General features: G+C 48.0%; 2 protein-coding genes across 7 annotated transcripts in view; one reads left to right on the forward strand and one right to left on the reverse strand.

Annotated features, from left to right (window-relative positions):
* Positions 1-26,425, reverse strand: part of PIAS3 (protein inhibitor of activated STAT 3) — a 145,851-nt gene that overhangs the window by 53,750 nt on the left and 65,676 nt on the right. Inside the window, exon 14 of one of the 5 annotated variants that reach the window (XM_084824668.1) lies at positions 1,844-2,288. The exons of the other annotated variants lie outside the window; for them this stretch is intronic. Coding sequence (XP_084680794.1) covers positions 1,887-2,288 — 402 coding nt within the window. The 3' untranslated portion in view covers positions 1,844-1,886. Of the gene's footprint in view, positions 1-1,843; positions 2,289-26,425 lie in introns of those variants that run through there. 5 annotated transcript variants of the gene reach the window in all.
* Positions 1,679-25,050, forward strand: POLR3C (RNA polymerase III subunit C). Of its 2 annotated transcripts, XM_084824673.1 has the most exons (15): positions 1,679-1,816; positions 6,197-6,374; positions 7,358-7,613; positions 7,706-7,891; positions 10,434-10,522; positions 11,330-11,434; positions 12,396-12,488; positions 18,461-18,541; positions 18,697-18,748; positions 20,477-20,537; positions 22,221-22,371; positions 23,330-23,431; positions 23,547-23,596; positions 23,982-24,131; positions 24,766-25,050. In XM_084824673.1, exons 2-15 carry the CDS (start codon positions 6,228-6,230, stop codon positions 24,842-24,844), a joined length of 1,602 nt encoding a protein of 533 aa, XP_084680799.1. In that variant the 5' UTR covers positions 1,679-1,816; positions 6,197-6,227; the 3' UTR covers positions 24,845-25,050. The 2 variants fall into 2 exon arrangements, with proteins under 2 accessions (XP_084680799.1, XP_084680801.1); XM_084824675.1 differs by lacking the exon at positions 23,330-23,431 and having other exon boundaries at positions 24,766-25,032.

Below are 26,425 nucleotides of genomic sequence, written 5' to 3' on the forward strand. Positions count from 1 at the left end.
CCCCCCCCCCCGTTATTTGAAGTGGAGTAGGATACTGGGATTCAATTATATTTACCTTAAACTGTTCTGTAGTCTTTCATTTATTGGGGCCACCCCCTGTTTTGTTCCCCTACTGTCTCTTGACTTAGTAGGGTGGATCTAAGCCCTCTTTACTATACTCTTCCAGCTTCCTCTTTACATACACATTAGGTGTTTTCTCTTGCCTTGTTTCATCTACCCTTCCTGCCGCTTCTCTCAACCACTCTTTCAATAGGATGAAAATGTATGCGGGACATGTAATCCCATTCTCCTCTCAACCCGAGCTAAATGTTCTTTGAAAGGAAGAAGGCTGTGCAGAAATAGGAACCCCTTGCATCTCCTCTCAGCCGGAATCATACTTTCACCCTGAGGAAAGAATTGGGAGTGGGGGGCTTCTAGTGACTTGAACACTTACCCTTAAAAAAAGAGAGGATAGTCTAATGCAGGTGTGGCCAATTTGTACCCCTCCAGATACTTTGGCCTTCAGTTCACATCAGCCCTAGCCAGCACAGCCAATGGTGAGGGATCATGGGAGTTGTAGGCCAAAACCATCTGGAGAGCCACAAGATGCCCACCACTGGTCTAACCCCTTCTTTCCCCCCAGAATGGGGTTTAACTTTCCCTATTCCAGAGAAGAGGAAAAGGGGATTGCCCTCTTCGTTATCCCCTTAACTTTAGGGGAGCAAGTTCTCTTGTGTAGCAAAGGTGGTAATAATAATAAAAACCCACCCCAATATACAGGAGGAGAGAAGAGAAGGATATTGGGATATACACCTGACACCTACCCCACAAACATCATCCTTTTCACATCCCCGACCCTTAGACATTAGGGGACAGGGGAAGGAAGTTACATGTGGGGCTCAACCCCTACTATTCTTCTCCCCATATTTTGGTGGTGTGTGGAAGGAGATAAGAGGCGCTCTTCTCCGCCGCCCCCTGCTCCACCACAGCTGGGAGGGAGGAGGCAGAATACTGGGGTACCCTTTAAAAAAAAGTCATCCTATTACATTGAAGCTGCAGTTCTAGGCATTCTTACCTGAGAGCAAGTCCTGTTGTACTTCATGGGGACTTACTTCTGAGCATATCACAGAAGAGTAGGGTTGGAAGGGGCCTACAAGGCCAACTTGCCTGAGGTTTCGCTATTCATTCCTTGGGCTCCCAGGTTCAAAGATCCTGCCCTCGGCCTCTCCCCCAGCCCCTGGATGAGCCCAGGAGTCCGGGCGCCTCTCTCTGTGGCCTATATGCCTCCCCCCTCTAATTGAGGTACCTCCGCCCCCGGACCTTTCTTTTTAATAGGTGGGGGGGCACAGTGAGACGACGCCCCCCCCCCCCGCTTACCGGCAGCTTGGGGTTGACCTCCCCCTTGCAGCTGTGACAGAAGAAGCGGTGCTGGGAGACGGCGGCCGCCGCCGCCGCCGAGGCCTCCGCCATCTTGTCGCCGCCGCCGGTGGCCGCCGCCGTCAGTCCTCCGAGCTGGACGCGGCAACGACGCTCAGCCGACGCCGACCACTGACGAAGGCCAACCGGCGGGCCTAGAGCGGAGAACCGGAAGTGGCCCGGAGGGGGGGACCTTCTAGCCCTGCCACTTCCGCTCGGCTCTTTGGTTTTCCTCCTCCTCCCCCCCCTCCCCCCCCTCAGCGGCGGAGCCCTCGCGAGGGGCGAGGCGGCCGGAAGCGGGCCCCGAGCCGGGCGAGAGTTCCGGCGGGGCGCGGTTGCCATGGTTGCCGGGCTTGAGGCCTGCTCGTGGGGCACGAGCGGAGAGGAAAAGAGGGGGCGAGCGCAGGGAGAGCGGACCGGGGTAGGTGGCTGGGAAGGCCTCGGGGCGCAGGACCGTGAAGCCGCATTCTTCCTTTGCTGCGTTTGTCTCTTCACGCGGTGCGCAGTCGAGGCGTGGAACTTGCCGCCCCGAGGTGTAGCGACGCCGGCCGGTTCGGACGGCTTTGGAAGCGGGGCTGGCCGATGGCTGGAGGAGAAGGCCGGCGAGGGCTACCAGTCCGGATGGCCCTGTGCCCCCTCCAGCACCAGAGGCAGGGCGCCGGTGTGCGCCAGCTGCTGGGGGACACGGGCGGGAGGGCGCTGCCGCGCCCGCGCCCTGCTGGTGGGCCCCTGTGTGAGCAGAACGCTGCGCTGGATGGGCCCTGGGGCTGGTCCAGCGGGGCCCTCCGATGTTCTTGCCCTGCTCCTCGGGCAAGGATTGGCCCCCGAAGCGGTTCCCATCGATGATAATGCGAAAAGAGAGCGGCGGGTCCTGCTGCCTTCAGGCTTACGGGCTGAAATGACAAGAGGCACAAGGGAAATGGGTTTTATCTTCACAGCAGCCCTGTGAGGTAGCTTAGGCGAGAGTCCGTGACTGGCCCAGAGCCACCCAGCGGACTGCATGGCCGAGTGGGCATTAGGGCCCTGGGCTCCCTAGTCCTAGAATCATAGAAGCATAGAATAGTAGGGCTGGAAGGGGCCTGCAAGGCCATCGAGTCCAGCCCCCTGCTCAGTGCAGGAGTCCAAGTCAGAGCATCCCTGACAGGTGGCTGTCCAGCCTCGTCTTGAAGGCCTCCAGGGTGGGAGAGCCCACCGCCTCCCCAGGTCATGGGTTCCATTGTCGTATTGCTCTGACAGTCAGGAAGTTTTTCCTGATCAGCCAGAATCTGGCCTCCTGTCACTGGAGCCCATTATTCCGTGTCCTGCACTCTGGGATGATGGAGAAGAGATCCTGGCCTTCTTCTCTGTGACAACCTTTCACGTACTTGAAGAGCGCCATCCTATCTCCCCTCAGTCTTCTCTTCTCAAGGCTAAACATGCCCAGTTCTTTCGGTCTCTCTTCATAGGGCTTTGTTTCCAGTCCCCTGATCCTCTTTGTTGCCCTCCTCTGAACCCTCTCAGAAGTCCTCATCCAGAGAATTCCTTCCCCTTCCATTTGCAGCCCCAGCAGGAGAACTTGTCAGTTTATTTATTCATTCATTCATTCATTTATTCACTTACAACATTTGTATGCTGCTCCCCATCTAAACAGATTCAGGAGCGGTGAACAACGGGGGATGAAATGAACAAAAGATAAAAAAGGATGAAACATGATATTAAAATTATTCTTTAAAAAACAAGAGTGCCGATAAGAATGAGTGCCAGTTGGAGCCCAGTACTCTTTCTGGCGGGGAGTGGGAGGTGAGCGGCCTGCAATTGCTCCTTCCTTGGCCAGGGACAGGTTTGTTATTATTAGGGGGAGGGGGGAGAGGCAGGCAGGACTCCTGGGTCCTTTTTCTCTTTCAGGGAAGGGGTGAGAGGAAGACACCGTATGGAGAGGGCTAGGAGCCAGGACTCCTGGGCTCATCAGGGGAGGGTGAAGCTAGGACTCCAGGGTCATATTTCTGACCGATGGAGTGTTGGTCATATTGGCTATCATCATCCTCATCCCCTATTGAAAGTAAGTCATTATTTGAAATTGAACAGAATACGTGTCATTGACTTCCATCTCCTTCCCCTGTCAAATGTCAAATTGTAGGTTTCCTGGGGCAGGCATTTGTGTATATTCTGGAAGATGCAATGCACATTATTGGCACTGCATATGTAGATAAATAATTTATATATGTTGTTAGTCAGGCACTGAAAGGCTTCAACTATATTGCTAACAGGAGATTGAAGAAGCTGCTTCAAACGGCAAATGGCTAATTTGGTCCTGAAGTGATTGGATAGTCTGAGGGTTTGGGAGAGACCTATAAGAAGATCCACAAGAAGTCCCCAGACTCATATTTTGGAGGAGCCTAGACTTGTATTCCCGGCCCCAGACTTTTGATTTCCTAATGTCTGATTTTTGGCCCTACAACACTTCTGAATTAGAGTCGATGGGAATTAACAGAGAGTTTGCATTGTTATGCATTAAACTTGCTTTCTGCCACACAGGCTAGAGGTGTGGGGGTGGGCAGTGTGGCCATGGCCTGTAGGACTCCCATCTCCCTCAGCAGGAGACCTCCATGTTGAGGCAAGCTTGGAGTGCCTGCATCTGGTATTGGGCCTTAGAGACAAATTGGGGGGTGTTTCAGGTGTACTGCCCATCCTGCGTCCCCCTCAGCCTCCATGGCTGAGGTGGTCTCAAGCATGATGTCAGCGAACCCTAGAATGTGGTCTTGGGGGACTTCAACATTCATGCTGAGGCTGCCACAAGAGTTCTAGCTCAGGACTTCATGGCCTCCAGGTTGTCCCAAGTTGCCTCAAGTCTCAGTGAGGTTGTCTCAAGTTGTCATTGGACCAACTCACAGAGCAGGATGTACCCTCAGTTTAGTCTATGAAATTCATTAACACAAGTTGTAGTAATGGCTGCCATTTTTGATGGAGGATAAGGCTATCAATGGCTACTAAGCCTGATGGCTCTATGCTGTATCACAGGCAGTCTGCCTGTGTACACCAGTTGCTGGGAAATGTGAGCAGGAGGGTGCTGTCGCACTCCTGTCCTCCTTGTGGGTTTCCCACAGGCAGCTGGTTGGCTACTATGTGAACAGAATGCTGGACTTAGATGGACCTTTGGTCTGATCCAGCAGGGCTGTTCTTATGTTCTTAATAGTTGGAAGGGGCATAGATGGCACAGATGACTGTGAAGTAACTGAAGATGACTGTGGGTTCAAAGAAGTTGTAGTATAGGGAGGAACGTGTCGATCAAGATAACACACCCAGGTGGGAGACCTTCAGAGAAGTTACAGAAAAGTTCAAATTAACTCCTTAATGATCACGCTGGAGATGTTCCCAAAACACATGGGCATAAAACGTGAGGATGTTGGGGGACCAGGTGGACACCTCACTTCCGACTGGTGGATGGTTGTTGTCTTACCTCTCATTGTAGCCCCCATCTATGACCAGAACAAAGGTATAAAAGCTTAGTAATGCTTTAGCTGAGCTTTTTACATGCAAGTAACATGCACGAGGAAGTCAAATGGAAGGAAATTTTGCATGTTTTAGTTTAGCTTTGAAATGCAAACACTGTACAGAAGAGTAGGGTGTTGTGGGGGAGTCATAACAGCAGTGCTATCAGTCCAATTAAGTTATTTTAATTGCAATATTCGTAGTGCCAACTTTGTCAGTCGCATTCCTTTCCTGCTAATCTCAAGTGTTCACTACATTTTCTCTCACTAATGATTAGGTAATAATAGAGAAGCTTCCAAATTATGCTCATGTAACCATCAGGCTGACTACCAGGTTTTCTTAAATAAGAAACATTTTTGTATTTTTCTTAAATAAAGTGTTTATGCATTTCAGTTTAGTTCTGAGTCTGTGGTGATATTTGCCTATTTGGACTGGCAGTTATCCACCAGGGTGTCTCAAACTGAACTAAACAGGATCAAATTAACATACTCATGCCATCAGTGTACACATGACGTTTTCAGGTGAGCAGCCACAGCCTAGTCATGTCTCCTTGGAAGTAAGTTCCACTGAGTTCAGCAGGATTTACTCCCAAGTAATTGCACATAGAATTGCAATTTAAAGTAAGCAAGAACTGCAGGTCTCAGGCTGGTGTACACAATAAAAGATAAAATAAATATAACAGTTAAGATTACTGATTACAAAGCATTGAATACAAATGGGAAGCAATAAAACCACCACACATTAAAAGACCCAGAAAAAGGTATTTTGCTCTCTGTCAAACAAGCAAACAAGGCACCAGACAAGCCTACCATGGGGTAAGCAATCCTGGTGCCCAACAGATGTTTTGAATGTAAACTTCCATAATCCTGTGCCACCACTGAGAAGGCGCTGTCTCCAGTGGTCACCTACCTCACTACAGCTGGAGGGGACACCGAGAGAAGGGCTTCAGTTGATCGTTCCAGAGCATGGGCAGTGAAGTTGGGTGTTCCCTGCAGTTCCCTAGCCCCAAGCCTATGGGCAGGGAGACTTTTGTTTATCATGGGAGAATATTCAAACAGTCTCCTCACCTCCAGGACCCTGCATTGGCACAGTGTGGGGAAACATTAGCCTTGGATTCTGCTAAACAGATATATGCCAGCTCTCACTGGTGGACTTTGACCATAGTAACATGTGCAAAGAGAAGTCATGCTCTCTCCAAATACAGAGTCCATGACATACGTTGGCATTTAAAACTGGGGCATCCAAAGCTCATTCTAGACTCTGAAGCTGGTGAGTTATCATTCCCAGTGCTGGGACGGGCAGCTGATCTGTATGAATGTTCTGCCCATTGCAGAAGCCTGTGCCAAGATACGTTCCCCAGCAAGATGACCCAGGCAGAGATCAAGCTCTCTTCCCTCCTTCTCCGTGAACATTTTGGAGAGATCGTGGAAAAGATTGGGATGCACCTCATCCGCATGGGTGGCCAGCCGTTACGCATGATTGCCCACGACACCGGAATGTCACTCGACCAGGTATACTTAATATTTTTATTGAGAAGAGGTTACGGGTGGTAATGTGGATGAAAGGCCACTATATTAATGGGGTTGCACTGAAGGACCAGTGTGTTGCAGAGGTTAGAGAGTTAGTCTTAGAGCAGGGAGACCCAAGTTCAAACCCCTGTTTGGCCAAGAAGATCACTAGATACTTTCGGGCCTGTTGACCTCAACCACCTCACACGGTGTTACGAGTGGGGAAAAGTGAGCGGGATCTGCTGTTAACTCCTTGAAAGAAGGGCAAGGTAATAAATAAATTGCCTGTCTCTTCGTACCCCACCCCAAACTTGAGCTTGAGGCACTTGTAACAAAAATAGGACAGGACAGGATTCCCTCAGAGGCCTTCCCCAGCCTGGTGCCCCAGATGTGGTAGACCAGAACACATCTGGAGGGCTCCAAGTTGGGGAAGGCTGCTCTAGCCTTTCCTGTTCACTATCAGAGAGAAACAGTGTGACAAAATGTCTACAAGTGTGAGAGGTGAGCTAGGAAATCCTTGGTTCAGATTGCTCCCCAACTCTGAAATCACTAGCAGCCCAGTCCTGTGTGACGCATGCCAAAGTTCATTGAAAACGAAGGCTTAGGAGAGACTCTGGATACGTGCAGGCAACACATTGGCTTAGACTACCCATGATACTCTCACCCATTCTGTATGGTAATAATACCAAACTACCTTACAGGGATGTTGTAAGGATTACTGCGATAATGTACATAAAGTGCTTTGAGTCCATTGTGTACTGAGATGAGGTGCAGTCATGACAGACAAAAAGCCCTTTGAAGGAAAAGGTGCAATAGGAATGCTGCTATCACTGGCAGACGGTTGTTCTTGATGATCCATGAGGTTCGTCCTAACTATTTCAGTCCCCCCTTCTCAAACTTCTTTGCTCAGAACAGAATACTGGGCTGGTGGTGGGGGTGGAGTCTGCATGCATCCATTCATAATCCACGCTATCCTGCTCGTGCAGGTTCGGAAAGCCCTCTGCGTCCTAATCCAGCACAACCTGGTGACGTACCAGCTACAGAAGCGCGGCCTGGTGGAGTACGAAGCCCAGTGCAGCCGAGTGCTACGGATCCTCCGCTACCCCCGGTACATCTACACCGCCAAGACCCTCTACAGTGACACGGGTGAGCTGATTGTGGAGGAGCTGCTGCTCAATGGGAAAATGACCATGAGCGCTGCGGTGAAGAAAGTGGCAGACCGGCTGACAGAAACAATGGAAGGTGAGCTGATCGGATGGGGTTCAGCCTTGGGAAAGTACTCCGCAGGGAGTCCTAAAATTCAGGCCATGAAGAACTGATTTCCTTTTCTTCAGATGGCAAAACGATGGATTACAGTGAAGTTTCCAGCACCTTCGTACACCTGGCAGACACGCACTTTGTTCAGAGATGCCCATTGGCCCCTGAAGGTTCCGAGCCATCAGATGCCCCAACTCCGCCCGCACCATTGTTGGTGTTTAACGAGAAGGACATGTATGCAGTTCCGAAGCTGAGCCTCATAGGTGAGGAGACAGACAGCTGAGGTATCCCTTGATGGTTTAATTAAACCCAGTGAAGTCATTACTGGGGTCCACAACATACAGCCGTGGTTGGCAATGGCAAGCAGAGCCTTAAAGCTTATATATCAGTTATCCCTAAACCTGGCAAAGACCACACCACCTGTGCAAATTATAGGCCAGTTTCCTTAATTTGGAAGCTAAAATATTAACGGCAATTTTGGCAAATAGATTAAAAGCTATTGGTTCATCCTGACCAGGTGGGCTTTATTCAAAACAGACAGGGAGCAGATAATTTAAGACTTGCAGTAAATCAGATAGCTTTGAATTCTAAAAGAACAGATTCAGCAGCAATTATTTCATTTGATGCTGAGAAAGCGTTTGACAAACTATATTAGCAGTTTATGTTTGTGACCTTGGAAACATTTAGATCTCCACAGGAATTTTTAAAATGGATTGGTATTTTATCTCTCTCTCTCCTGTGTCACAAGTGTTGACAAATGAAATTCTTTCAAGTTTTTTTTAGTTTGGAGCAGGGAACTAGGCAGAGCTGTCCTGGATATTTGATTTGTGCTTGGAACCTAATTGCATGTGCAATTAGGCAGAATAGAGATATTTTCAACTTTGTGCACGGGCAGGTTGAGTATAAAACAGCTTTATGTGCAGATGATGTGTTGTTGTTCATTAGTAGGTTGGAGTCTTCTATACTGAAATTAATAAGATTAATTGATACCTTTGGTACACCTTTAGGTTATACTATTAATTGGACAACATCTGAATTAATGCCTGTAGGTAGTTTCAAATTATCCAAAGTAGTTACTAATTGGCAATTTTGTTGGTGCCGAGAAGTGATAAAGTATAGTGGTGCCTAGAAATATTTTGCAAATTATTACACCGAATATAAGCGCATTACTGACGGAAATATCTTTCGACTTGGAAAGATGGACATTACTTAAGTACTTGGGGTAAGGTTAATATATTTAAGATGAATGTCTTGCCACATATAATTTATGTACTAGGTAATATTCCTTTATATATTCCTCATACATATTTTCAAAAACTTTATGCAGTATTTCAGAAGTTTAGGCGGAGGGGAGGTGTTTCTTACTATTTTTCGTTGAAGAAGATGCAGTTGTCAATTAAAGAGGGAGGATTTAAGATTTTCCAGATCTTAGTTTATATCCTAAAGCTTATTTATTAACCTGTAGAAATGATTGGAAAACAATACTGCTCCATGGAGTCAAATTATTTGCTACCGCTTTCTGGCTGGATGGTGTTAGGATCTAGGTATATCAAAAACAAAGAAATGGCTCCACGAACAATTTTAGCCGTGAGAGAGACTTGGAATGCAATGGCTCGCCAGCTAGAGTTTGATCCATATTCTAATGCTAAATTAACCTTATGGGAGAATCCAGTTTGAAAACAGAGAGATGATCTTTTATGTGGAGGAGTTGGTCTGACAGTGGAATTTATACTTTAGATCAGTTAATAGGTTTGGACAATAAATTCCTACCATTTTCAGTATTGCAGATTACATATCATTTACTGTGTAGTGCTAGTTGGCAGTACATTCAGCTTCAGCATTTGTTAGAGTCTATATATGGCCCGTCAGCAACGAGAGCTTCATCACCTTCCGCACTTTTGGAGGAATTAAGTGGTTCCTTACAGAAAGCTAAGCCTAGAACAGCTGTTTATAAAACCCTTTTGGAATGTAGTAAAGTAGATGTTCAGAAGGTCAGAGATGAATGGCGTAAGGAACTGGAATGCTCTGTACAGTCTACAATCCATGGAAAGTTACCTTAGCTTCCATATATACTATTTCTGTGGATATAAAATTTGAGATGGAGACAACAACAATGGATGTTTCCTGTGTATTTGACACCACAGAGGCTGACTAAGAAGAAGCTGGCTGGCTCTGCTAGATGCTGGCAATGTAATGAGGACAGTGCCTCTTTGAGGTATATGATGTGGGCATGTCCCGTAGTGGCTTTTTTTGGTTGGAAGTTATTGCTTGTATAAATTTTCTTCTTGGTAATAGCAGATGCCCATGCGCTTTTAAATTACATCCCTGTAGACACAGTATCAAAATGGCCTTGTGGCCTGCAAATGATCACAACATCTGGCCTAAATTTTGGACTTTTCTTCCCCCATCTGCTGCTTTTTACCACCTAACCTGACGAAGAATTCTGGAGAACTTGACAGTGTGCACATAGACTTGTGGCATTTTGATTGGCCCTGATAATAAAGATCTTGCCTGGCTGTGCATTTTGGGATCATTCTAAGTGCATATCTTCTGCACCTGGCTTTGGTCAGTAGACCCTGGAGTTCTAGTTTACAAGAAAAGCAAGTAGAACCCACAAGCCTGAAATCTTCCCACTCCTGACGCACAAAACCTGTTGTGTGGATTTGCCCTGGGAAAAATGGATGGCGCACTATACCGACAAAGCTTTTGGGCGGGTCAAGCCTGAGTATCTATTTCAGTCTAGGCTTAGACAGACGGCATCCCTATCTCTACCAAAAAGGTGACCTCTTTTCTTTTGGCCAACAGGGAAGGGGAAGAGGAGGCACTCCGATAATGCCGAAGAAGAGGGGGAGCATAAAGCAAAACGACAAAAGCAAGACTTTGACAGCAATGAGGTACGGAGGCCATTAAGCAGGGCAGGGCATTCCCTACATGGACAGACAGTATAAATGCTGCCCCTCTAGTCCTTAAAGGAACAGCAAAGTTCCCAGTGATTTAATGCCTTAGAATGATTGGGTTGTAAGGGGTGCGTTAATCAGCTCTGCTTCTCAGAAGCGACTCTTTTCACAAGGCAAAATGGGGTGGTGGATTTGGGGTGCCAGAGCGGGAGCTGGGCAGACCGGATGCAAGGTTGGGGTGTGATAAAGCCTTGGTGGCATGGTCCTAAAGCCTGCAGTCCTATAGCCACTGACCAGGGAGTAAGTCCCCTGGAACACAATGGGACTTGCGTCTGAGTAGAGATACAAAGGATTGCATTGCACCAGGAGCTATTATGTCATTTGGCTTTTCTACTCCAGGCACCAAAATGCCTTAGAAGGGTCCTGGCTCCTTCTGTTGCTTTTGTCCCCCCCCCCCCCCCAGCTCTATCTTGATAGTCTGTATAGCTGCCCAGTTCAGCTCAGTGCTGTGCAGGCCTCACCTCCTGAAGTTGGAGGGGAAGTCGCCATTGCCATCTTTCCCTTCCCGTGTCTAGCAGAAGCAAAAGGAATGGTGCGAAATGGAAACAAAAACAGTAGAGCAAATGGGGCAGAGCCACTTCCTGCAGACTTGCTCGATGAGCATACAGTGTACATTGCAGAATTTAGTGTTTGCAGTCACAGACTTTCGATTTGGGGGGTGTCTTGGGGTGCTCGTAGCGCCCTGCTATGCACTTAGGTCCACAAGCTGACCTAAGTCAATTCCTCCTGATTGCTGCTCTTCAGCTTCCACCAGATGACGGCATCTACTGGCAAGTCAACATTGATCGTTTCCACCAGCACTTCCGGGATCAAGCGATTGTCAGCGCTGTCTCCAACAGAATGGACCAGGTGTGTTGATTCTCCTCAGGATACCTCCTGGCACTCTGTGCCATTGAAGGCTGGTCCTCCTCCCCTCTTCTGGCTAGTTGCTACTTTTTCCTAGAAATGTTTTAACCTAGCTCTTTCCCTGATGCGCTGTTTTTTGTATGGAGGGGCACTCAGTCACGTGAGCCCCGACTGGCACTTTGATGCTGTCCAGTCCAGACACAGGTTGATGACATCTGAGAAAACTGTGCCTTTGTTGTGGGTAAGGAGGAAGCCTGACGTGGAGATCAGGATTCAGCCTGTTCCGGAAGGGGTTGCACTGCCATGGAAGGATCGGGTTTGTAGCTTGGGAGTGCTCCTCGGTCGTAGGCTGTCCCTGGATCTTCAAGCAGTGGCAACGGCAAAGAGTGCATTTGCACAATTCCACTTGTCAGGCACGCGTAAAACAGCTTTCTCCTGTGCTGCTCCCAAACTGTGGAATGTACTCCCCAAGAACTACGATTGACCCCTATTCTCTTGGCTTTTAGAAAGGGTGTCAAGATGCATCCCTTTGAGCCAACCTTTTAAATCATATAGTTTTTACGTTATAATGTTTTCAGTGTTCTTTTTAAAATTGTATTATGGTTTGATTTTGTTAAATTGCTGTGCACCACTTTGATAGCTTTTTAATATTTATTTACTTATTTATACTACTTTTATATCACTTAATATCCTAAGCGGTTCACAATACATATATATGTAAAATACAGTATACAACCAATATAAAAACAGCAAAAGAACAATAAAAACAATAAGTACTTTTAAACATTACAACAAGACAGTCCTAAAACAGAGCAGTGTCATAATCCATTACAAAGCCTGTTAAGAAAAGCCCATGAAAAGAAATATGTTTTCAAGAGGTAAATAATTTAGCAAATAAGGTTGTATATCAATGTTAAAAACAAACAAACAAATAAATAAACTTTCCTTCTTCTCGCTCCAACAGACCAGCAGTGAAATTGTGCGGACGATGCTGCGAATGAGCGAAGTCACAACCTCTTCAAATGCACCATATACACAGCCACTGTCTTCCAATGAGGTGAGCATCCACTTGGACTTCTGATGGCCGATTTTAGGTCTGTATCCAGGGTAGGCGGTTGGAAGATGAATCAAGGGCTGCAGCAACTCTTGGGAGACAGTGCCAGCCAGGATCCAAAGAGCCATGCAACTAGTTCTGTGTAGCTAGCCCGTTCCAGATCACCTTGTTGACAAAGGAGGTCAAAAATGACGCATCAGTTGAGAAATGTTTTTGCTAAACCCATACTGCTAGGGAGGCCTCAATCTGAGTGTTTGAGCAGCTCAGGTTTAGCAGAGGGCGTTGGACCCAGGCTGCTCAGACAGCATCAACTCTGCCCCCACCTCGCCCCTAATGCCGTGTGACATACCACTTTTGAAATGGGTTTCTAAAGCAGTTTGTGCATGGAGAGAGAGTGCCATCTTGTTTAAAGAGAAGAAAGTAAAAAAATGTACTGGGCACGTCCAGGACCCTGAGCCAATAGAATCATAGAATAGTAGGGTTGGAAGGGGCCTACAAGGTCATCGAGTCCAACCCCCTGCTCGATGCAGGAATCCAAGTCAGAGCATCCCTGACAGATGGCTGTCCAGCCTCGTCTTGAACGCCTCCAGCGTGGGAGAGCCCACCACCTCCCTAGGTAATTGGTTCCATTGTCGTATTGCTCTAACAGTCAGGGAGTTTTTCCTGATATTCATCCGGAATCTGGCTTCCTGTAACTTGAGCCCATTATTCCGTGTCCTGCACTCTGGGATGATCGAGAAGAGATCCTGGCCTTCCTGTCTGTGACAACCTTTCTAGTACTTGAAGAGCGCTATCATATCTCCCCTCAGTCTTCTCTTCTCAAGGCTAAACATGCCCAGTTCTCTCAGTCTCTCTTCATAGGGCTTTGTTTCCAGTCCCCTGATCATCTTTGTTGCCCTCCTCTGAACCCTCTCCAGCTTGTCTGCATCCTTCTTAAAGTGTGGTGCCCAGAACTGGACACAGTACTCCAGATGAGGCCTAACCAGTGCTGAGTAGAGGGGAACTAGTACTTCCCGGGATTTGGAAGCTATGCTTCTATTAATGCAGCAAAAGAGCATTGGCCTTTTTTGCAGCCACATCACACTGTTGGCTCATATTCAGCTTATGATCGACAACAATTCCAAGATCCTTCTCGCTTGTAGTGTGGTTGAGCCACGTATCCCCCATCTTGTAACTGTGCATTTGGTTTCTTTTTCCTAGGTTCAGAACTTGGCATTTATCCCTATTAAATGTCATTCTGTTGTTTTCTGCCCGGCGCTCCAGTCTATCCAGATCACTTTGAATTTTGTTTCTGTCTTCCAAAGTATTCGCTATCCCGCCCAATTTTGTGTCATCTGCAAATTTGATCAGCATTCCCTGCACCTCCTCCTCCAAGTCATTCATAAAAATGTTGAAGAGCACTGGGCCCAGGACTGAGCCCTGCAGTACCCCACTCGTTACCTCTCCCCAGTTGGAGATGGTCCCATTAATAAGCACTCTTTGAGTCCGATTCTGTAGCCAACTGTGGATCCACCGGATCGTTGTTTCATCTAGCCCACTTGGAGCTAGTTTGCTCATCAGGATATCATGGGGCACTTCGTTTAAAGCTTTGCTGAAGTCGAGGTATATTATATCCACAGCATTCCCACGGTCCACAAGGGAGGTGACTTGATCAAAAAATGAGATCAGATTCATCTGGCAGGACTGTTTTTGACAAATCCACGCTGGCTTGGAGTAATCACTGCATTGTTTTCAAGGTGCTTGCAGATGGATTGCTTTATCATCTGCTCCAGAATTTTCCCAGGGATTGATGTCAGACTGACTGGTCTGTAGTTCCCAGGTTCCTCCTTTTTACCCTTCTTGAAGATAGGGACAACGTTAGCCCTCCTCCAGTCATCTGGCACTTCCCCCGTCCTCCATGATTTCTCAAAGAGAATAGACAGCAGTTCTGAGAGTTCTTCTGCCAGTTCCTTTATTACTCTAGGGTGCAGCTCATCTGGCCCTGGAGATTTGAACTCATTCAAAGTAATTAGGTGTTCCTTGACCATATGCCTGTCGATCTCAAGCTGCAATCCTGCCCCTTCAGCTTGTACTTCACCTTTGTGTGTGGGGGGGGGGTATCATAGACCCCCTTTTGGGAGAAGACTGAGCCAAAGTAGGAATTGAGCACCTCTGCCTTTTTTGTCATCTATTATCATTTTGCCATCTTTATTTAATAGCTGAACCACTATTTCTTTCCTCTGTCTTTTGCACGTAGCTGAAGAAAGCCTTTTTGTTGTTTCTAGCATCCCTTGCTAACCTCAGCTCGTTCTCCGCTTTAGCCTTCCTGACGCCATCCCTGCAATTCTGTGCTACCTGCCTGTACTCTTCCTTTGTTACTTGGCCTTCTTTCCACTTCCTATATGTGTCCTTTTTTGTTTTCAGGTCATCCCTAAGCTTTTTGTGAAGCCACATTGGCTCCTTCTGTTGTCTTCCACCTTTTCTTCTTGTTGGAATTGTTTGTGATTGTGCCTTGAGAATTTCCTTTTTCAAAAGCTCCCACCCATCTTGGACTCCTTTTCTCGTTAGCGTCGCTTGCCATGGGACCTTACTGATCATTGTTCTGAGTTTATGAAAATCAGCTTTCCTAAAATCCAGGGTACGCGTTTGACTACACTCGGCTTTTGCTTCCTTCAGAACCAAGAACTCAAGTGCAACATGGTCGCTTTCCCCCAGAGTTTCTGTAACTGCTACTTTATCCACTAAGTCATCTCTGTTGGTCAAGTCAAGGATAGCCAATCCTCTAGTTCCTTCCTCTGCTTTCTGTAGGAGGAAGTTATCCGCCACACGTCAGGAATTTCCTGGAGGAGCCATGTTTTGCAGAATTTGTCTCCCAACAAATATCGGGGAAATTGAAGTCCCCCATTACTGCTACATCATGCTTCCTTAAAACATTGGCTGTTTGCTTTTCAAAAGTTTCATCCTCGTCTTCTCCTTGGTTGGGTGGCCGGTAGTAGACTCCGACCACCAGGTTCCTTTTATTCTTTGCTCCATTTATTTTGATCCAGATGCTCTCGATGGGGCTACCAAGCTCATCCTCCTGTATTTCTGTGCAGAGATATGTATTTTTCACATACAGTGCAACCCCACCTCCCTTTCTGTTCCTCCTGTTCTTTTTGAACAAATTATATCCTTCAATTGCTGTATTCCAGTCATGAGAGTCATCCCACCAAGTCTCAGTTGTACCTATCAAGTCATAATTTCCCTCCTGTATTAAGAGTTCAAGTTCATTCTGTTTGTTTCCCATACTCTGGGCATTAGAGTATGTATTAGAGTATGTAAATAGAGTATCTATTTAATGAGTTTTCATGTGTTTTAACATAAATATTGGAAGAGGGGCTACTATCAGAGGATACACATTCAGACCAGCTCATTCCCCACATCCTTCCCTTTTTGGCTTTAACAGCAGTTAAGCATTACACCAGTACCAACATTAACCTCGTGAAGACTTCATAGTGCTTTATAGTCTGAAGCACTATGTGCTTCATAGTCTGGCTTTCTTCCTACATGTGTCTGAAGAACACATTGGGCGCTATCAGAGCTGTTCTCTCCGTTGCAGTGCATGCTCCTACATCCACTGTTACCCCCAACTTTACATCTCCCTTCCCCGTAGGATTCAGTTTAAAGCCCTCCTGATGGAGTTCTTCATGCTGTGACCAAACACATTCTTCCCTTCCTTTCCAGGAAGTATAGCCCGTGGTCCCAGAATCCAAATCTCTCTCATTGGCACCACCTTTGTAGACAGTCATTCACCTGGAGTATTTTTCATTCCCTTTCTATCCCTTTTCTAACTACTGGAAGTATGGATGAGAAAACTATCTGGGCCCCAAAGTTCTTGAGTTTTCTTCCCAGAGCTTCAAAGTCTGACGTGATTTCTTCGTAGCTCCGCTTGGCGGTATCATTTGTTCCCACACGGATGAGAAGAAAGGGATACCTGTCAGTGGGCTTTATGAGTGCAGGCAACCTTTCAGTCACGGCTCTAATCCGTCCTCCCGGGAGACAACATACCTGGCGAGTCCACGGGTCTTCACGACATACTTGGGTTTCGATCCCACGCAGCAAGGAGTCTCCCACTACTACCACTCTTCTCTTCTTCTTCTTGTAGGCCTGGGTTTCATCGCCTCTCTTTGACTGACCTTCAGCCTCTTGCTCACTCTCATATAGGTTCCCCTGTGATTCCTCCTCTGCAGGCTGTCCTCCAGTCTCATCCGCAAGTACCTGGAATCGGTTCCACAGCTCCACTGCTTCCACTGGTGCAGAGTGGCGTCTAGTTCTTCTTCTCCTAACGGTCACCCTTTTCCAAGGAGTATCCTCTACTGCATTTTTCCTCACCTCAGCATTTCCCACTTCTGCCTCATCTTGCTGTTGCTCTTCAAGCTTCTGGTCTTCCCTTTGCTGCTGTAGTTCCCTCATTCTGTCCAAGACCTCTTCGTGTTCTCTTATTCCCCGGAGGGTCGACAGTTGCTGCTCCAGTCCACTTACTTTTTCTTCCAGCAGCGTGATCAGCTTGCACTTGTTGCAGGTGTAGGCCATGTTGTTCTCAGGCAGGAAAACAAACATTGCACACACTTTGCAGGTCACCACCACTGAAGAGTCCTGTCCTTCCATAGCCTCTTTTCCCTTTCTGTGTCTCGCTTTGTGATTTTTCTAAACTAGCGTGTGCCTGCTCCTCTACTCAGTAGAGGTTAAAAGCAGAGTCCCACTGGTGTGGAAGTGTGTGTTACAAGACAAATAAATTAAAAAAGTTAGTTTAAAAATAAAATAAAATAAAAAATGGGAAAAAAATAAAAAAAAATGTTAGGGGCTTCCCCCTTGACCTCCCCCTTGACCTCCCCTGGCCAACTCCTGTTTGCTCCTCCTGTTTGCTCGCTCTGGTTGCTCGCTCTGTGGGAGCTTGCTTGCTTCTGTAGTCCCTGGACCAGCTGGAGCAGCTTGCTCTGCTCTGCTCAGCTGGGAGGCGGGAAACAGACTGAAGCTTCCCGCCCGCTCAGCTGCTGGGAGTACTCAGGCCACACACACCCAATTCAGTTGGAGCTCTCAAAAGCACCTGGTGAGCTCACAGCCACTCAGAAGGATAAAGGGCAGCCCCCTGGGCTTCCTGCAGCCCACTTACCTCTTAGCCTCTGTCTCCTTGGTCTCCTTTGTCTTTTCTACCACTGCAACTCCCCTAGCCAACCCGTTTGCTCCCCCTGTTCGCTCACTCTGGTGGCTCGCTCTCTGGGAGCTTGCTTGCTTCTGTAGTCCCTGGACCAGCTGGAGCAGTTTGCTCTGCTCTGCTCTGCCCACTTCAAGAACTTTTTTGAATCCTGGCTAGGATGTGTACATATTATTCTTTAAAGAATCAAGATGACTTGTCTATACATTTCCTCCCCTCCCCTGCCCACGTCTCTCTTGCCCTTGCTCCAGGGAGCTCAGGGTGGGGAAGGCATCCCTTTTTATCTTCGGAACAATCCTGTGAAGTAGATTAGGGTGAGGGAGAGGGAGTAGCCCAGCCGCACCAAGGTGGCTTTATGGTTGAACAGTGGCTTGAATCCAGATCTCCCTGGTCTGAGTCCAGCATGCTGCCCCTACAGCACATTGGCTCATGCTCGGGATCTATTTGTTCACCATGTTTGAGGGTTTGGAAAGTGTTTCATCACTGTTCCTTCCTCAAGTCAGAGTGCTACTGCTGAGGGGATGTGACGGGGAGGGCTGGCCTTCACCTGAGGCATTTGTTTTTATGAGTCACTTGGAATTTCTTCCTTTATCCTATGTAAGTGTTAAGTTATCACTAGCTGTAATTAGAATAATCATATATATTCATAACTATATTTATGTATTTTATATTGAGAGTTATTGCTCTGCAAAGAATAAATTGTCAGTCACCTGCTCTCTGCTTATGTTTAGTAGAGTTTAAAGAAAGGCTATAGATAGTCACAGGAAAGCTATAAACTGGGTTTGACTATTTTTTCTTTAAGATATTCCGGTCACTTCCAGCTGGTTACAACATCTCCAAGCAGATTCTTGATCAGTATCTTACTCTATTAGCAGATGATCCGGTAAGAAATTCACCTTATGAAGAACTATTATTTCCTTATTATTATGTCCTTTTTAATAAGTACGCATTACCATCTCTTGAACAGTATGCCCTTTCAGTTCCCTTTTCCCCAGACTTAATAGACGTTGTACGTTGTACCCTTTTTTCTCCCCATAGCTGGAGTTTGTTGGGAAATCGGGTGACAGTGGCGGGGGAATGTATGTTATCAGTATCCTTTTTGGTTCTGCTGCGTGATGAGCCAGGCCATGGTGATTGTTCCCGGGGGTGCGCCTTCCCTTTCATGCTGGTGGAAGATCAGGGAGCTGCAGCAACGGTGGGAGGACAAGCAATGCTTGGCCCCCACGGAGCCTTTTCTCTCCCCCCCCCATCGCCCTGCAGCTGTCAGGCGCCTTGGTAAGGGGTTCCATTAACATCTCTTAAAGAGGGACTGACGAGTCTTAAGAGCTAAAACATTGGTCTTGACTGGAGTATCACAGTGGCGTCACCACCAACAGTTTCTTCGTGGGCTTGTGGCTGGCTTGGGCTTCGGTTTTTCTGTGAAGAGAGAAATGGAGAGGAGGTGGCCAGTGCAAAGGGGAACTCGCTTCCTGTATACTTAACGCTTGTACGCCTACAGGAGAAGCTGCATCTACCAGAATTCCCTCTTCTGGGCGGGGTTTAAAGGTATAGGTGCCCCGTTGTCTCTTTTGCTTGGTCTTCATCTCACGATGCATTGTTAATTGATGGAACGCACTGCTGGAAGGCGTGGCGATGGTCGCTGGCTGAGATGGCTTCCAAAGGGAAGTAGAGACGTTGAAGTCGGAGCGGGCTCCTGGCTGCGATAGCTACACGGAGCCTCCACGTTCAGAGGCAGCAAAGCTTTGAATGCAACCAATGAACAAGCAGGGTGGGCTTCTCTCTTCCCGCCCTGCTTGCTCTTTTGCCCGAAGCATTCAGCTGGCCATGGTGGGAAACAGGTTGCTAGACTAGATGGCTCCTTGGTCTTACCCGGTAGAGGGTTTCTTACTTTCTTGTGGTCAAGCCAGAGAGAAAAGCAGGAAGGCGGCTGTGTGGGTTAAAAAAATTAAAACTGGGTCCCACTTTGCAGGTTGTAGTTTAAGGCAGATCCTAAGGCTGAAAAGGCTGAAAACGACCAGTGCAAAAGAAGCAAAAAACCCAGTTCTTTTCCCCTTTACAAACGTTTCCTTGCCTGGTCACCTAGAGACAGTTTGACTTGCCCCATGAGATCAGGATAAGTGGCTGTTAACAAAGTCTGGGTTCCACTAGCATGACCCGTTGTGTGAACATGGCTATAAAGTGGCACTGTGAATCCAAACCCGACCATTTATGTCAAGGTGGGCAACTTCTGGTCCAGGGGCCAATTCCACACACACACACACACACACACACACACACACCGCCCCAAAAAGCCAGTGTGGGCTGCGATCTCCTTGGAATTGCCATCACCCCACTGAATTTGCCACTGAAATGCAGTGGCGGGGGGAAAAGGCCAACATTCCTTTAAAACAAGGCGTGCAGGGAGCACCCACTGCATTTTAAAGCAATGTTGTACTCCCTGAACTTTTCTGGAAGCGTGATTTTCAGCCTTCCCCCCCTCGAACATACAGCTGTGCTGCCAAATTTCAGTGGTGAGACAGTGGGGGTTGCAAAATGGGAGGCCACGTGTTGGCCACCACTGATTTATGTCACACAACTCCCTGAGGGCAGGTTAGCAAGTGGCCCTGATGTGTCTTCACAGAATCAGAGAGAGAAAGGAGTTTCCAGGGTTCTCCAACCCATCGGACGCTCCAGTCAGTCAATCGGGACTCTGAAGCTCCATTTAGACGTCGCTTCGAAGCACGCTCAAAGATGCTGAGCCGTGGTTCGATGGGAGGTCTGAATTCACAATTCCTTCTTTGGCATTTCTTCCATTTTTCCCTAACCTTCCCCCCAACAGACCTTCACAAGGCTCTGGCTTCTCTGGCTACCGCAACGCTGGAATCGATCGTTCAGGAAAGGTAAAAAGAACCCTCCGTAACCGACCGGGTTGTATCGTGGAGGCGCAGGGCTGGAATATTTGCTCCGAGTTCTGGAGCAGGCACGTCAAAGCTTCATTGGTTTCATGTGATCGCAGTGCTCAACCCCCCACCCCCACCAAATAGAGCTGATTTGCCTCAAGGTGGAAATACATTATGGAACCATGCGTGTTCCCAATGACTATACTTGCTGGAGTCAAGACATTTTCAGCCAGTATGGCCTGCTATTTCCGCCCATCAGCCGGGTGCAACCAAAACATTATGTCAGCCCCTCTGTGTTTGCTGATCTCTCACCATGTTTCAACTGATGGACTTTGGTTTTCCTATTTTTTCTTAGGTCTTAGATTCCTTTCCATTCTTTAGCTTCCTGATATGCTTGGAATACTGTTCCTACTAACAGCCAGTGTTCATATCTGTGTCTTCTTGCTCCTTATTTTTTCCTTTTCCCAAAGTTTCTTGCCAGTTTAGATTATGAACCACCTAGGAAGGGACTTATTCAAGCTTTTTTTCCAAAATCCCCTAGTCCATCTTGAGCATCTTTGGGTTGGACAAGATGGTCTTATAGGCCCCTTCCAACCCTACTGTTCTATGATTCTATGATCGCCCATTCAGTGGGGTGCAAACAAAATGCTGTCTTCTCCAGTGATTCATCAGGGTGCAAACAGTCTTCACCAGTAGCTCTGCACGTGCAAGCTAAACAGCAAGCCAATATGAAGCAACTGGGGAAACAAACACATTCATAGAGAGAGAACGTAGTGTTTAAACAAGCTAGTCGGGGCACAATCCTATGCATGTTTAGACAGAAAAAAGTCCTACAAGTCCCAGCATTCCTCAGCCAGACATGGGTTTGCCAACAACCCACAGTGTGTGGGTTGTGCACCCAACAGGCGATGGGGTGCACCACCACAGGATGTGGCTTGTTCCCCCCACCACCACCTCGGTCCTCCAGCCGGCTCCGCCTGGTATCTCAGGGGCCTTGGTGGCAGAACCCATCTTGTCTGCTGCCAAGCCTCTGTCCCTGCTCCAATTGTGATCCTAAATGCCGTCAGAGCCCTTCTCTTTTTTTGTGCAAAAACGGGGCCAAGAATTTTTTCCCGCGTTTTCCCAGCCCCGTTTTACATGCGCAAATGACCCCTTTGTTTTTTAAAAGACATGTTATTCTGTTATTCGCAGCTGCACACTTGCACAACTGCGGGTATCCAAAAATATTGGGGCTTGCCTTGGCTGCTCCCTTGTATTCAAACATACCAGGGAACACTGAAGGCTACACTGTAGCAAGGCTGTTTTGCCAATCTTGCACAGCTGGCAGGTGGAGAAACAGGGTGTACATCACCCCCCTCGCAAGGGTATCCTCAGGGTTCAGTGTGTTGCTCCAAACGTTGGGGGTGCTCTGCTAGGAATCCCCAGTTGCCCAAGTCCCCAGCAGGGAGGTTTTCAGGGAGCCCAACACAGAACCCCCTTTTTCTCAGGGAGGAGAGCAGTAGGTGGCGGGGATGCCCAAGGCTGGGGCAGCACTTTAACTCCCTGCTGTCGCTCAGGTTGCTGGGGACTCTGGCAAGCGGGGATTCCCAGCAGGGCACTTAACAGAGAGGAAAACAACGTGACGTGGGAACATGCATGTATGGGGTGATGTGTTTCATCGCTTTATTTTCCTTCCCAATCTAGATTTGGGTCCCGCTGTGCCCGCATCTTCCGCCTGCTTCTGAGGAAGAGGCATTTGGAACAGAAGCAAATAGAAGACTTTGCCATGATCCCTGCCAAAGAAGCGAAGGAAATGATGTATAAAATGCTGTCAACAAACTTTGTAGCCCTGCAGGTACGGCCTTTGTTTTTGCTGTCATTAGTATCCCAAATTGGCAAAATACATTGTGCCAAAACCTGAGCTGTTACAGCAAAGCAGATCTTCTTGCAAGACCTGAGCTGCTTTGGATGTAAGTCAATGTGAACATAGCCCGCTTTCCAAACCTTTAGGAGCGAAGATAGAAACAGGATTCCTCGCAAGATTGCAGCTCCTCTGAAAGCCATTCTCAAGCCACAGTTTGGCCAGTTTATCAGTATATGAAAGCTGATTCTCAGTTCCATTGCACTTTAGCAGGATATCAAGAAACTGAACATAGGGTGGAGCTATGCAGATAGAGGGGTGGGGCTATGCAGATAGGGCAATCTCTGTTTTCAGTGGCTGTCAAATTCTGTGGAGCAAAATGCTACTTAATGCAGACACTAGGATTAGAAGGGGCAGGGAGTCTGGAAAGAGGTATAATATGTTGTCCCCCTCCTTTTCCTGTCTCCCACATAAGTGAATGTCTGACATTGATTCACATAGAAAAGGCAAAGTACGGTGCTGGAGGACAACACATTTGGGCCCAAAAGCTGACCCTGCCTCTCCTGATAAGGAAGTCCGGCAGGTGGGGTGGTATCTGTGGGCAGAGACCCGTTGCTTTCCTGTTTGGGGTCCTTGCAACATGAAGGCCCTCTTTTCACTTGAATGCCTCCAGTGGGGGAGAGCCCACCACCTCCCTAGGTTATTGGCTCCATTATTGTACTGATCTAATGGTCAGGAAGTTTTTCGGGATGTTCAGCCGGAATCTGGCTTCTTGGAACTCAGTAGCTGTGCTGTTAACTGGGCACCAGGAGTGGGCTTGTCTTTATACAAAACCCCCCAGGGGAACTCTTATATAGCCACTTAATTGATATTTACATTTTGCAGCTCTAATTATTAACTATTGCGATTATTTAATGTAGCAAGCATTCTCCTGTCCTCTCTCACAAAACAGGAAATCCCGAAGACCCCTGATCACGCCCCTTCCCGTACTTTCTACCTGTACACAGTCCACACTCTCTCTTCTGCTCGGATGCTACTCCACCGCTGTTACAAGGTGCCTATCCCATGTCTTGGCCCTCATGGCCAGCGTGCTCCTTACTTGCTTTCCCTTTCGATCCGTCTCCTGCCTGTGGAAATACGATTCTGAGAACTCTTCCCCTTCATTCCAGGGAGTGGCCAATCTGATAGAAAGACGGCAGCATGAGACCAAGGAGAATCGGTGCGTGGGGCATGCCGGGGCGGGGTGTGCACGCGCGCTGGTGGTTGGGAAAAAACTGGCAGCTGTGCAGATCCACTTTCGCAGGACAGATCACAGGATCTGTCTCCTTGCTGATGTCACAGACTCCTGTGGCAGGCAAAACTCGGGCAGATGTTCGACCTGGAAGTTTCAGGGTGCATTAAAAGAGGGCTGGCCTGTGCCGCACAGTCTGTGCAAACTCGTTTGAAGGGGGCTTGCGCAGGAAAATTTCCCGTGGCTTGTTCCCCACTTGCCTTCGCTGGGGGGGTCCAGTCTTCCGCCTCAGGCCTCGCAGTGTCTTTGGCCAGCCCTGGTTACTGCACTGACGTGGGGTGCTTGTGTGACGGGGGCCCTTGTCCCGTGCCAGGCGCTTGCTGGAGAAGTCCCAGCGGGTGGAGGCCATCCTCGCCTCGATGCAGGCCACAGGCGCTGAGGAGGTGCAGCTGCAGGAGGTTGCGGAGATGATCACCGCCCCTGAGCGGCAGCAGCTGGAGAGCCTCAAGCACAGTGTCAACAAGTGAGTGGGGACGGGAGGGAGGGGGACCATAGCGAAGGCCTCCCCCCTTCCCTCATGCCCTCTAAACAGACTAGCTAAGGGGGAAGGCACCCAAGCGAAGAGAGCTGGGCCCCCTTGACATTCGCACACTAGATGGGGAGAGGGACTGGCAGCAGGCTGAAGCCTGAGTGCGCTGTATGACGAGGTGTGGAGACTCCTAGCGGTAAAACCAGCCCTGACAAGAGGGACCCAAGGTTCGATGCAGGCAGGAGAATGGGGTGGCGCAGCAGACCACATTGGCCGTGCTGGCTGGGAATGGTGGGAGTTGCAGTCCTACACGTCTCAAGGACACCAGGTTGAGGAAGGCTGGTATAGGTAGATTAATTTAATCTTAGTAGGTGATAGATGTTTATGCTACTGCAGGCATCCCCAGCAAGGAGGCTTTCCCCCTTCTCTCCCCCATCTCTTCTAAGATGGCACTTGTTATCTGCAGTTTGTCAAAGGACTTTTATTTTTAGAAATTGTAGTTGTTGATTAGTTTAATTGGAAGCTAGTTTTAGTCTGTTAAAAACTTTTCAACGGATAAGTCAATCCAATCAGTCAACTAAATAGTTCATCCCTCATCTAACGTTATATTTCCCCCCTCTTCTCAAAGGATTGATGCCAGCGAAATCCAAGTCGATGAAACCATCTTCATTTTGGAATCCTACATCAACAGCACCATCAAGTACTGAGCATCTTCCTGCCGCTTTGTAGCTAACGGGGCCTGCCTTTCTCTCTCTCCGGCTAACGAATGGCTCCGTCTCCCCATCACAAGCAGGGCTAAATGGCTGGAGGGGGGGGAGTGTTTCAGTCAGTATTTGTTGCTCTATTTTTGTCTGGTTTTCTTATTTTCATAGTGAATAAAAGGATTGACTTGGTCTAGTGGGAGTCTTTATGGAAAGGAGTGTGTGTGTGTGTGGGGGGGGGGTTCTAAAATGCTCAGCAGCTTCCCTATCCCACCATCTCCTGGTCAGAACTCTTCACAAACTTGAGGCTGTGTTCTGTGCCCCAGTGGAGTAGTGGATAGATGGGTCAAGAGTGCTGACACGTCTTCCTGTTGCTCTCTCTGGTGGTCCCCAGCAGAAAATTGGCAGGACCCAAACATGTGTGCACCTGTGTGTGTAAAGCACAGCAGATTGTGCCGTGTCTCCAGATGTTGTGGGACTCCCAAGTCCCATCAGCCATGCATTGATTATTTTTTTTTAACTGGAATGACAGTGTTACATTGTTGCTTCTTGGATTAGTGTGGTGTGGTTAGAGCAGCAGTTCTCATCCGTGAATCTGCTCCCACCCACACAGCATGCATCTTCATCATCGAATGCCCCAGCAAGCCACAAGTAAAAAAAAAAGGACATAAAAACAGCATTCCAGTCAAAGCTGCTTTTATGCTGAGATATGCATACCATACACAGCTCTTGTGCACACATTCAAGGCGAGCCCTTGGCCACCTCCTTAATGCGGGGTTTATTTGAGCACAATTGGCACTTTGGGGAGAACCTTTCTCCCTTGCCTTTGTTACCAGTAAGCTGTTTTCTTCTGGGAAGCTCATCACACGGTCCGGCCCAAGTCTGGTTCAGAGGTAACAATTGGAAGGAAGAGACGGGCCTTAAAGTATCTTTCTGTCTTAGTAGTATTTATATACAGCTATACCTGCATTTGCAGCTAGATGGCTGACTTTGGCTGTCTAGTTGCAGGACTTGGGAGGGCCGGGGGAGGGCCAGTTGACACGGAGGGAGTGTTGTACTGGCACTTCTGTGCTCCCTGCCCCCGGGAATGCCCCCTTTTGCACCGCTTCATGCTGCTCATCCAAGCGTGGAGCCCAGGGACGATCCGCGCTGCCAGTGAGGAGGCGATGTCGCCTCTTGTGCTGCTGGAAAAGAGTGTTTGCTACAATCAGCGTGTCCTCTTGGCAGAACTCTATTAGCCTTTGTCCTGTTTCCTTTTGCACACCAAGGCCATGCTTGCCCGTTATCCCGGTGATTTCTTGACTTCCTACTTTAGCATTCCAATCCCCTATGATGAAGAGGACATCTTTTTTTGGTGTTAGTTCTAGAAGGTGTTGTAGGTCTTCATAGAACCGATCAACCTCAGCTTCTTCGGCCTCAGCGGTTGGGGCGTAGACTTGAATTACTGCGATGCTGAATGGTTTGCCTTGGATTCGTACTGAGATCATTCTGTCGTTTTTGAGATTGTACCCCAGTACTGCTTTTCCCACCCTTTTGCTGACTGAGTGCTACTCCATTTCTTCTAAGGGATTCTTGCCCACAGTAGTA

The sequence above is a fragment of the Heloderma suspectum genome, chromosome 17 (genome assembly GCF_057233095.1).
Source record: "Heloderma suspectum isolate Gila_16-S chromosome 17, 16-S_ref, whole genome shotgun sequence".
In the NCBI taxonomy this organism is placed as follows: domain Eukaryota; kingdom Metazoa; phylum Chordata; class Lepidosauria; order Squamata; family Helodermatidae; genus Heloderma; species Heloderma suspectum.

Excerpts from the sequence above, each read along its gene's own strand:
- POLR3C (XM_084824673.1), top strand. The coding sequence starts at position 6,228 with ATGACCCAGGCAGAGATCAAGCTCTCTTCCCTCCTTCTCCGTGAACAT. Across the intron at positions 7,892-10,433 it reads TCCGAAGCTGAGCCTCATAG|GGAAGGGGAAGAGGAGGCAC; the intron begins GTGAGGAGACAG and ends TTTGGCCAACAG. Across the intron at positions 18,749-20,476 it reads CGGGGGAATGTATGTTATCA|ACCTTCACAAGGCTCTGGCT; the intron begins GTATCCTTTTTG and ends TCCCCCCAACAG.